The sequence below is a fragment of the Talpa occidentalis genome, unplaced genomic scaffold (assembly GCF_014898055.3).
Source record: "Talpa occidentalis isolate TD23 unplaced genomic scaffold, MPIMG_talOcc4v2.1 talOcc4.5, whole genome shotgun sequence".
NCBI classification, from domain to species: domain Eukaryota; kingdom Metazoa; phylum Chordata; class Mammalia; order Eulipotyphla; family Talpidae; genus Talpa; species Talpa occidentalis.
Window position 1 is genome coordinate 33,791,813 of NW_023604861.1, and position 12,986 is coordinate 33,804,798.

At 36.3% G+C, this 12,986-nt stretch overlaps 1 protein-coding gene across 1 annotated transcript in view; it reads left to right on the plus strand.

The window, feature by feature from the left end:
- The window catches only part of DIAPH3 (diaphanous related formin 3), a 454,058-nt gene that overhangs the window by 61,948 nt on the left and 379,124 nt on the right, over positions 1-12,986 (plus strand). The window contains 1 exon segment of the mRNA XM_054701595.1: positions 3,469-3,573. Within this exon segment, the coding sequence (XP_054557570.1) occupies positions 3,469-3,573 (105 nt within the window).

The window sequence follows — 12,986 nt, forward strand, 5'->3', positions numbered from 1 at the left end:
TAAACAATTGAACATAACTGTTGAAGGTATAATGAAGGTACATGCTGTTGGTGCCCTTCCACCACCACGCATACAGTAGGAGGTAAGTGTTGACAGCTGGTGGCTCAGAGCTACCCTCTTATGTAGAGACTTGGCTTCAGGGAACCAGCATCCTGAAGCTAATGACTGATTGACTAGAGGGGTGAATGTTCAGACTGACCTCTCCTTCCAGGTGGTATTCACTGTGGTGCAATTCATGCTGAAGTGAGAATCCAACTGAGCCACATTTTCTTATGCCTCTCTTCCCTGGTCTGCTTTGCTTCTTTCACTCCCCTTATCCTGAGACCTACCTCTGTAAACTGCTGAGAATCTGTCAGGCTCTGCCTCTGGGGAACCTGACCTATGACAATAGAGATAGGGATGTGATTATTTTGAATAGATGTAAACTAAGTAGTGTGAAAATAGGTGACTTGCTCATGAAGGACCCATTATGAATATCTGGGAACTGCACTGGATTGGGTGTCTCAACTCCAGTTCTCCAGTTTCTAATAACCAGGTAGCTCAGAGTCATTTTATATGTTTATCTGTCTCTTCTGAAATACATGGAGCTTAGACTACCTGGTACTTAAATTCTCATGTTGAAGCTTTTCCCTGAAGATGCCTCAATAAATGAAGATGCTTTACTCTTCCTCTCTAGTTTTTTGAATAGTCTTGGAAGATGCTTAACTGAACTCTCAAATTGTAACAGAACATATGGATGTGTTCTCTAGAAAAAAGCCCTTCTAATACATTTCCTAAGGACCTGGTGGCCCCCAGAAGTGAAGTGCCAGTGTGTTGAGGCTTTTCTTCTTATAGCCCTTTCCTTTATAGACAGGTTAAAAATGTTTTCTAAAAATCCTGCATCTTCACTACACTTTTCTTACTCTTTCCCGTGGCATTTCCTCAGGCATACAGAGAATGACCATGTGCTAGATGAAGCCACATGCAAGGGAGTGCTCTGGAAAGGTTTGTGGTTTTAGGTAGTTGATTCTGAACTCCTTTGTAATATTTTTTTTCTGTTTTAACCTGAGACTGTCATCTCACTCATGTCGTAAAGGTCAGTGCCATAATTAATTGAGAGAAGTAGGATGAACTAGTGGAAAGAGGCTAGAAGAACTGAGTTTCTTCTTTAATCCCAAACATACCACTTGAGTCTCTTCCTTACTTGCAAACATACCACTTTAGTGTATGAGCTCATGTGATCTTGAAGATGCCTTTCCCAGGAGAACGCAGTAACCATTTTTTTTCTTTGAACTGTCCACCTTGAAATTTTATTTTGATTGAAACAAGTGATTGGCTTTTTTCTTTTTTTTTTTTTTTTTTTTTTCAGTATACTGAATCTATGAAGTATTTTAATTTGCTGTTTTAAAGAGGCCAGGTCATGTTTGGCCATTAGGCAGAAAGAAAATAAAAATATAGTGAATAATTTAAAAATGGAGATTCTCAGTGCTATTAGATTCTCCCCACCTTTTATAACAATTTCCTGTTTTCCCTATTACCTTAGTGAAATCTTGTAGGTAATGTTATTGTATTCATAATTTAAAAAAATATAATACCTTACTATATACTATGTAATAAAACTATCTCAATATAAACAATTGATCATAACTGTTGAGGAAAGGTATGATGAAGGTACATTCTTACATCTTGTTTCATGCCACTGTGAGTACAATAGCTACAGTGTAGGTTGATAGAGGAATGCTATTTTGGTGATACCTCAAGCAATACTATTCCTGGGATACCTAAACTCTAGAAATGGAACACAACTGTTGGTAGAGATAAAAAAATCATAACAAATCACAATGCAGCTAGTTTAGAGTAGTCAGATTCTTGGAAAATGCAATGTATATTAAAACCATGCAATTCAAGATATTTAATATGTAACAATAAACATATTAATTTGAATTAGAGTCTAAGCTTAGATAATTATGCCTTTTTTAAAAAAAAGCAAAACTCCTTGCATCTTTCTGTAGGACACAGGACCATTTTTTATTGTGCAGAATTAGCCTGTATGTTTCAGAATGTTTAACACCATATCCCTGTAAATGTGGTAGCAGCAGTTCAGTCACTGTGACATTCAAAAAGCCCCTCCTTCCCCCAACATTTCCAAAATGTTTCCTTCAGGGTAGTGGGGGTCTGTTGAGAGTCACTGACCTAGAGGGGGGAAAAAATAACCATTTTCGCATAATTTTTCTAGGTAGAACAGCCCAGAGTGACATTACTGATTACTACTTTTTTATTAAAGTGTCAAATGGAACAACTTTTAAGAACTTAAATATTTATATCAAGGTGAAATGAAGGAAATTTTGACTCCTAAGTGCTTGAAGGGTTTGGTAGTCAAAAACTGAGTCAGCTAAAGGCATAAACTTCAGTGTCCAATGAATTGTAGTACTCTTATAAAACTTGGAAGAAATTTAACTTGCTGGGCTCTATAGGTGATCCAAGCCCTGATTTTTATGGATCCATATCTGAGTGCATATGAAGTTTATATATATTTAGCTGTTTTGCATCACATATCACAAATGACCCGGGGTTAACATCAGGAGGAACTCATTTGGGCTGCCCTTCTCCTGCAGCCATTTCTGTCTCAGGCTCACTTTCATTTGCCAAAATAGCCTCTTAAGCAACTTCATTGATAGATCCTGGCAGCAATTCATATATTTATGTAGATACACTTGACTTTTGAGTTAGAAATAGGCCTGTAACAAGATTGGTACTGTTGAAAAATGTTTGATTTTTAGTTGGTGGCATTTTTGGAGGGAGTGTAGCACCTATGTGATTTGGAACATTCAGTGCATCAACTAGTTTATACATATTTTTGATAGGGGTGGAGAAGACACAACTAAAACTATACAGTGCTTCGTTTTTTGCTAGGATTAGCACTAGGTATTTTATATCAGAATCTGCAATGTGGTTTGTTTACTAATATTTACCTTTTAATTTTTGTGATACATGGACAGCTCTTTCAACTTAGTACAGGATAGCTGCAGGGGCAGTTGTTGTAAAAATGATGTATGCACATGTGTGTTTATAAAAATAACATATATGTATGTGTGTATGTATATATTTTAATTCCTTATAACCTAATGAAAGACAAATCTTGCAATGTTTAGCTATAGTGATGTGAATGTTATTTTAATGGCTTAATAAGAATTTTTAAAGTTTGGGAAAGTTAACATTTGTAAAGCATTTTCAAAACATAAACTGTAGGCAGCAGTAGTATTTTCCAAAAAATGTGCATTAATGCTTACCCTGTTAAAATGATCTAGAATACTTTATTCTTTTTATCTTCAGCTATTTTCCTTTTCCTCCAGGCAGAACTATGTGTAAATCATTCCAAAACAATTAATGCTGCTTTAGTCACAAATTATTGATCTTCTGTTCATAGTATATGTAGACTTGCTGCTCTACTTAGATTCTAAAATGAGGCTTTTTAATTGTGTTTTCCAGGAAGATATGAATTTAAATGAAGATAAAAAGGCACCATTGCGGGAAAAGGACTTCAGTATCAAAAAAGAAATGGTGATGCAGTACATTAATACTGCTTCCAAGACAGTAAGTAAAACTGTCAAGCTGAAAAATACTGCTGAAACGTTGTAGTATGGAAAACAATGCATTTGTCTAATGAAGTGATTAAGTTTGTGGGCAACCATAATCGGAGGGCTTTTGAATGTATAATTAAAGCACAAATGTTATGTGCTTAATGTAAATATATCTTATAACTTTTAACTGCTTTTGTTTTCAGTCAGTTACATTGCTAAGCAACACTATGATTGATTGGTCTACTCAGTGTAAGAACTCTCCTTGTTCGTAAATTAAGATCCTTATTGATTTTTAATGTCACTTATAAATTGGGATAATATTTGTGTTACAGAAAGTGAGAAAGATTCTCCTATAACTATCTAAATCAGATATATAATAGTGGCTTAGAGGCTTATCTTTAATGTGAGCTTCCCTATGGGTGAAATTATTTTGTAACAAATTATAAATGTAGATTCAGAAAAGAGCTTCAAGTCTTCATATGGCTGCCAATTTTCTAGGAAATCTTGAGATTCTTGGGTGGGAGAAATGCCTAAATATCTTAGAAACTGTGACTGGTACACAGAAGCAGTTTATTTTATGGAATAGCAAATGAATTTGACCATTTGTTTAAAATTTGTGAATAAATGGATTGAATGAAAAATATAAAATGGAAGCAAATGAAGAATTGGTTATAAGGACACTAGAAAATGACTGACTGCATTTAAAATAGAAATGGATTAGGAAAAATAATGCAACACACCATGGTTTTCACCGAATACTTGCTGCTAAGGCCAGGTCACGAGAACAGATGTTATTTATACTTTACCTCTGTTTATCTACTAGACCAGCTTGTGACTCTGAGGTACTTTTTTTTAGAAGAAAAACTCAAGTGATAAATTTTCAAACGTAGCTCATGTTTTGGCAGCCTGATACTCAGGTGTAGAAATCACTGAGTCCTGTGCTCTTTCCAACTCTTTGTGTAGCTGGATTCTGTATCTTGCTATTGTGATACCGCTTTTGTTCCTTCACAATACTTAGAGATCCCAAATCAGCATGACAGATTTAGGAGTAAGAGCATTTATGTATTCAATCAAGGTATCTTCTGATCTTGGGCATCTTATTTAACTTCTCAGATCCTCAACTTCCTCACTCATGAGATGGCACTAACTCCTACATTATGGAATTGTTACTAGAGTTACATTGTTGGGTCCATGAATAGGACATAGCACGCATTTTATAACTGATGGCTGCCTCTTAGGTAGCAGTTGTGGTAGTAGCAAGTTTTTACCTTTCTCAGTGATTTATCTTGCTGTTGAAATTTTAACTCCATAATTACAAATAATAATCAGTGTATTTTAGCAAAAATACAAAGTTACTATTCGTGATTCTGTATTTCTAAGACATTTGTTCATTTAGCATGTGTTTACTCAGTGTCTGTACATCAGACACTGTATTAGGCCCTGGAGATAGAGCACCAAGAGAGATGGTCCCCCTCCTGTGGAGTAACCAGCACATAAAACACATGAGGTGAAATGTGATGTGGCGAAAAACCAAAGCAGGGTGAGTGGAGATGGTACATGTTTTTATATGATCAGGGAAGACTAACCACTTTGGGGATTTTAAATCCAACAAGCATAAATTCACCTAATCATGAAAGAGACTCCATTAGTTAGAACCGATTTAGAAAATCTTGGTATAATAGTGCATTTCAGTTGTTGAATTACAGGTAATAAATGCTACTTAATAGAACAGACTGTTTTGAAGTTCATTATAGTGCATGTATTTCAGTTTGTATTCACTGATTTTAAACTTTAATCTTTTGATCATTTTGGACTAAGGTTGGAACTTATTTACCAGATTTAGATAATTAGATTATCAGGATTGAAATAGATTAGTTATCTAAAGCATGATTAAAGCATTGACTCATTTAATTAGTGTGCGGAGGATCATGACTTTTCCTAGGAGGATTCTGAATAATTTGGCAGATGGTTAACACTGGAGAAAGTTCAAGCTGACCAGTCATCTGTTTTTGCTTTGGAAGTAGGAATACATTTTATTAACTCTAGGGTGCAGATCTTGTCATACTACTGTATTTATGTTAATGAGAACTTAAAAAGTTCCTCTAAAAAAACTGTCACAATTCTGTTTGATTGGTCTAGAGAGGATGAGAGGAGTTTGTGTCAGATAGTTTTGTTACTGATTTTAGCCTAATAGTTTTCTTTTTAGATTCTCTTCAGTGGGTAAGCATTACTGTACATTTTTCCTTTTGAAAATAATGCTAATGCCTACAGTTGATGATTTGAAAAATGCTTAGAAATGTTAACTCTCAAACTAGCCCTAATTAGATAAGCCTGATTTTTAGAATTAAAAACAAAATCATTACTCAAACTAGATTATTTCCAAGACATTACTGAGTTTCATTTTCTGTAGCCAATTAAAAAAGCTGAATTTCTGCAGTTAGGATAGATTATTAAAATTTTATTAAACAAGAATACATAGAGACTAAAAATCCAGATCTCCATTTGTCTTCCTAGAATATGGATGTGAATAAGGTTTGACCAGTACAATCTAGTGGGCAGAATAGCGGGCAGGCTTTTGAGAAAGTTTTCTCCCCACTCATAAAAGGATCCAGAACAGAAAAGCGACTTTTTTTAACTCTGCACCCCCACCCCCCACCCGCCATTGTACATGGTTTAGAGAGTAGGTGGAATGCTTCGCACCTAACGTCATGGAGCTGCTTTTTGGTCCTGGTTCCAGACTCTTCCACTATGAGGTTACGCAGGTTTTTAGTTAAGCTACTTTAAGTTGGGTGTTTGGGCTGCTATTAGCATCCTCATAGACCACCCAGATATTTTTGCCTATGTGGACTCTCTGTATCTCTCGTTTACTCTGGAAATTACCCTTGTCACCTGAAGAATGATTTTAATGTACTCAGAGCATAGATGAGAGAGGAATTGTAATACATCAAGGCCCAGTGTCCATTCCCTGGCAAATGATTCACTTCTCAAGTTTAGTAGTAGTTTATTGGACCCTGCAGTCCTTAGAGCATAAGAATCTACATCAAAGCTGCAAGTATCATGGTCATTTTAGGTGGACTGATACCTCTGAGGAAGGCCTGATTTCTAAACTTCTTAGTTAGAACTTTCATCCTTTAAGTTTTTCCTTTTAGATTTCTTTTCCCAGGGAAAGTAGCAGAGTTCTTCCATGAGCACTCTGAGAAGTTTGCTGGATTCCTTTGACTTTGTTTTCAACTTATTTTCTTTCCTAGTTAATCTGGTCTCTAGTCAGCTGACAGTAAGGGCACCTCTGAGAAATTTCTTGGAAGACTTTGGTTTGTGTTTAACTTTACTTCATGAAACTTTCCCCTAGGTTCTTCTATAGTTCTTGCTCAGTTGTCTTACAAGAAGTATAAACATCAAGGATTATAGAATATGACTTTGAAAGGTGCAGAAACTAATAGAAGTTCTAAAACATGCTTACAAGATCTCAGTCTCACTCTTAAGTGTGAGATTATAGATTCTTATGTGTGTGAATATATAGAAGTTTATATGCAGTTTAAAGTAATTTGGAAAGTATTTTTGGTGTACTACTTGTTCTACCTGAGCAGGCCATAATGTTTAGTACTAACATGTTTTTTATGCAATGTCAACCTTGTAGGCATCTGTTGATCAAAAAAAGAACTGGTTTGTGTTTCTTAGAAGATAGTCATGTTCAGATTTGTGTATACTTTTTTTTTTTTTAAGATTTATTTATTTATACATACAAGAGCTGGGGTGCAGGCCAGAGATGCGGGGGGGGGGGGAAGGAGTCACCAGAGACAGAGTGGGGAGCAGAACAGGTGGATCCACTGAAATACACTGCTGAGGGGAGCAGTGGGCGAGACAGGAGAGGTCCACTGAGCCATGTGGGTCACCTCCCTGGCTGGGAATCGAACTCAAACTGCAGTGGCTGCCGATAGCCTCATAGTGCTGTGTCGTAACCCCTTGAGCCACCAGGGAGGCCCCTGTGTATATATTCTTTAGGTAGAAAGTTTAGAATTGATTTTGTTTGGCTTTTTTAAATAGTGTAATATCAGTGTGAGGAGTTTTTCGTACATTTCATTGTCCATTTTTTTTTTGCTTAGGCTTCAATTTCATGTTAATTTTGAAAAATGTAGATGGGGTAAATTAGGTTTTTATTTTCCATCACTTTTCATTGCTGAGGAATTTTATTATATAAACGACTTACATTTTGACCCCTAGAATCTTGGTTGAACTAGCATAGTTTTATCTATCCTTGCTTAAAGTTAACATGAATTATTATTATTATTTTTAAAGATTTATTTATTTATACAAGCACTAGGGTACAGGCCAGAGGCGCGGGAGGATGAGAGAATCCACCAGAGACAGAGCAGGGAGCAGAACAGGCAGAAGGACCAAAATACACTGCTGAGGGGAGCAGTGGACAAGACAGGAGAGGTCTGTCGCGCCATGTGGGAATCTCCCCGGCCTGGAATCGAACTGGCGCTGTGGAAGCTGCTGACAGATTCACAGTGTTGCGTTCAACCCGCTGTGCCACCAGGGAGGCCCCAACATGAATTATTTTTGACTTGCACTTCAGGTTAGGGATTTGATCAAAACTTTCCAATGACACGAAAACTTAGTAAAACTTTGTGGCTGGTACTTGTTATTAGACACCTATTTATTGGCAATGCCCTTGCTTATAATACTTTGTTTTTCTCCAGGTCTTGCTTGCTGACTAGGAGAAAATTTCAGAGCCTTAGGGCAGTGAACCAATTTCTTGTTAATAGTATTTCCCAGTAATCTGTCTGGCACTTTAATTTACATTTGTGCACATACAGGACAGGTTTTATTTATGTACAATTAAAATTATCTTCCAATAGCTCAAACTCATCCAGGTTCCTTATGAGTTGTTTCTGGGCAGCACCCCTGGCTTTTAATGTTCTCTGCTATTACTGCATTGTTTTTTATATAGGCAGAAGAGGATAATGAGGAAACTGGTTTGTGGTTTTTTTTTTTTTTAATAGGAAGATATTATTTTAGGTTCAAATTAGAGTTTTATATTTTTGGTTGTTTAAAAATCTTATAGTTACTTAAGATACCTATTTTCTTATTTATAACAATATTTTAAGAGATTCATTAGACAGTTTTTTTAATTAAAATTACTAGAACTTTAGAGACTGTTGTGGTTAAGAATACTTGTACTAATTGTGACACTAAAGGTCATCTCGGATTTTTTTTTAATCTTGATCAATTGTGTTGTCTCTTGGTCTAAGATTACTTTCTATGTTTGCACTTTTTACATTGTTAGGAACATAACTAAGCTTAGTCTGATAAATAAAAAAGTAATGGAAATTTTGGAGGTACTAGAAAGAGGAATGTGGTACTGATGGACATGAAACTTATGAGAAATATTCATATGGAATGAATCTTGAGGAAGGAGTAATTCTGATAGAAAAAAGTGGAAAATTGAGAGAAGGGCTATGTATGTGCAATTTCCTTGCAGTGAATGAAGGGGAAAGTTAACTTGGATGGGAGCAGGAAAGGTAACCAGGAGCAATGTTTGTCAACCTTGTTATCTATTACAATTATCTGAGGTAACTTTGAAAATACCCTTGTTGAGCCCCACCATTTAATAGTTAAATCAGAATTTTTGCAGATGAGAATCAGGCATTAGGATTTGGTAAAGCTTGGTGATTCCAGTGTGCAGTCAAGGAGGAAAACTACTGGGCTATGCAAGATGAGTCTCATCACCAGATGATTTTTAGTGTAAGGTTAATTCAACAAAGAGTAGGAGTTGATAAAATCAAACAGGTAATCTTGCTTAACATTTACTAGTAAAGCTAATCAAATGACTATGGGTTCAAAGCTAGTTTGTATGTGAAGAAAATGAAATTAGTATTCAAGTGGCATATTGTAGCCACCAAGAAATTCTCTATGACTCTTGGCCACTTGTAGAAATCATCACAGAGTAAGGTCATGTACTATAACAAAAGAAAAAAAAAAACCTGTTCTATTTTAGAAAGATGTCTAATAGAACAGGTGTTGGCAGGATGGAGAAGAATATGCCTGGTTTTCAAGCTTTAATGGACTGATTCACCTTCCTAGTTGATGGCAATAAATTTAGACTCCTCTTACTTTAACTTAGAATCAAGACACATCCTTCTAGTTCTTATTGCTAAATAGAATACATTTTATGTATATTTAAAAAATTGTTAATGGACTGCTCATCGTAATATATTGAGGATATTCATTCTTAATTTTCCAATTCCCTGATTTATTGCCATTTCCTAAGTGCTGCAGAATAATGACAATTTCCCTCTTCCACAATAAACAAGTGGAGTTGACCTCGTAATCTCAATGTAATTCCAAGTAATTTCCAAATCCTGAAGAATGGCTTCAGGTTATATTAAACTCTATCCTTGAGATTCATAGAGGTGTGAAAATGAAATAGTCCAAAAGTAAATGCAGACAATCCTAAATTTTGTCTGTTTGTTGCATAGTAATGCTATACTAGATTATTTACTTTTTGTGGGTTTTTTTTGAGAAAGTTGTATTGCACTGTTTTGGTGAGCTAAAAATCCTTTTCTGATACTATTTTTTGATAAGGATGGGTTTGTTGTACTCTACTAGACATTTTCCTAATGATTGAGTAGTTTTAAAATTTGCATTTAGTCTGGAGTATATCTATAGTTTGCAAATGAGGAAAGCCCTAGAGAGTAAACAGCAACTCCAAATTAGTGCTGCACCTAGAACTGGAAACCAGGGTTTCTGATTTTTTGATACCAGAAATTTATTATTGTAAAATAAAATACATTGATAGGAATCACACACATACACACACACACACACACACACAAAACCCCAAACATATGGCTGAATGAGTTATGGAGAGAATACCACCAGAGCAGTGAACTGAATCTTGACAGTCATGCCTGGTAAATCTTCCATCTCCTCTGTCCCAGTCTTAAGTCTTCATCTTTTTCCTTAAAGTAATAACTATCTTATATAGGAATTATTTCCTTGAGTTTATATATTAGGGATTAACAATTTTCTATGTAACTTTAACCGATAGCTCTAGGTTTTTCTGTTTGATTGATCTGTAAACTTTCATCAGATCTCTTAATGGCCCATGTCCTACAAATAGGTTTAAACAAAACACTGGTTTTATCTTAATTTCTATATTATGTTTGTGCAATGCTATCATCTTTTCATATAATTTCAATAAATTATGCAGAATGAATTTTTTCTATATCCCAAAGACAGTTGGAAAATTCAAACTGCCCTTCAGTACTTTACCTCACCCCTGCGAAAAATAGGTCTCATCTGCTTGTGTGTGTCTATAAATTAGTGAGTGTGTTAAATCTATCACAGCATGAAATCACTTCAAGCGCTGTGAAAGACTATCTTAAAGAATTTAAATTGATTGCAGATGTTGGTGCAATTAAGCAGGCCTGATGAACTCAGAATCATGTTTCTCAGATTTGAATATGAATGCATTTAAAAAAATTATAGTGATGTGCTCCATGTCAATGGAGTTCATAGGCATCTGGGGGTTTCTATCACCTTGTGTTTTAAAGTAGTTCAGCAATATGAAAAGTGATGTGTGATGACTTAGATAGCTAGAAACATATAGTAACTTAGAATGAAAATGTATTATTCATCATATATAGGTAATTCTGTTCCATCTTTAACCAACTAGAATTGACTTCGAGTGATTATTCCTTGCTTATTTCATTTGTCTACTAATTTGCCTACCTTTTGTGCCTATAATTCAGTTTAAATATTACTCTGCAGACAGTGATGAAGTGTAATGCTATTTCACCCGCATTTTTAAGAAGAAATTAGAGTATGACAAGTCAAATTAGTTAGCATAGATAATAAAAGTATAGGGACTTTTTTATTCTTGATGTCAGCCATATTGACTACTAGAACTCTACTTATGGTAAATTCCTTTGACTTTAAACTGGTGTAATATAAATGAAAGTTTTCTATTTCGTATTTTAAGATAGAACCCCCTGGATTGTGAATTAGAAAGTGAATTCTGAAACCACATAGTAACAAGATTAAGTAGAGTATATGGTATTCATTCTCAATATCCTTCAGATTGATTCATGTTCATTATGTAATTGAACTTGTCAATTTTTGTAATACATTGTTATGGACATTGGGACTTTATTATATCTATAATAATAAATTTTTTGGTAGTTGGGTTAATTCTTTTGTTTTAGGGGTTTGCCTTGACCTATTGATTGGGGCTAACTCCTCTGCCCCAGTACTCTGATACCCTGCGATAATTTCTGTGGATTAAGCTAGACTGCTTTCTTTCCCATCTTGCTATAATGGTCTGGTGTCAGAATTGCAGGTTGTAGGGTATTGACCTAGGGTGCTGGTCTGAATACTGTTAAATTGGTTGAGACCTTGTCACCAATCAGTTGGGTGGAGCTCAATAGCTTTCATGGGCTGATGTCCTAAGAATCCAACCTATAGTGTGAAGACAAGAGATGTGCAGGTTTTGGTGCTGCAGGTGTTTGAGCTGAGGAGGGATCTGTAAGGGAAGTCTAGCCAGACTGGGCAGGTTCCTTTCCCAGAAGCTCCTATTGAAGCTGTCTTTATACCTGCAACCTAGTTCTGATCTCAGCTGGTTTTGCTTGCAGCATCTCTCACCTGAGACTTGGGCATGAACAGAGCTGACAGGAGGCTGTGGGCCTAGGTTGCTGGCAGAAACCAGAGGAAGTTGTACATTGTATAGTGGCTAAGCTGTCCAAATGACTGCTAAGCCCAGAAGGGGAAGGGCTGGTCCTTCCAGGACTGCCAAGTTAGCCTCTAACAGCCTGGGATGCCATTAGAGCAGTGTCTGCCCAGCAATTGTTGATCTCTCTGGGACGTGTTCACCATCCTACTGCAGCATGCTAGAAGCCACCTGGAGTACTGGAAGTCGAGGTGGGGAGGAATGAAAGTCTTTGAAGGACTGTTAAGATAGTCGCCAGTAGTCCATAGTGCCTCCATTCTTTGCAGTAAGTGTTCTTTCTAGGAGGTGGCAATTGCCTGGCTACAGGGGGCTATTAACTGTGGGATACAGACTGGGTGCCTTTTGGGACACCACGCTACCTGACAGCAGTTCCATGTGTGTCAGCTCAGTACCCATCCCAGTCTGTTTTCTTTTTGGGAGGGGATACTTCACTAGCTGCAGTGGACTAGGAGTGAAGGGAAACTTTGGGAGTCCAGGCCTAACCTGACAGTTTCTCAGACTAACCTACCAGTTTAGTGTGGTCTAACCTCCTTGTATAGATGCTGATTGTTCTCAGTTCTCTTCCAAAATTGTTCTCAGTTCTCTTCCAAATGCATTTGTTCCCTGGATAACAGTTTTCTGGATCTGTGAAGGATGAGACAATTCGAGGAGTTTGCTAGTCTGCTTTTTAGATTGCCAATGTAGAAGTCAGATTT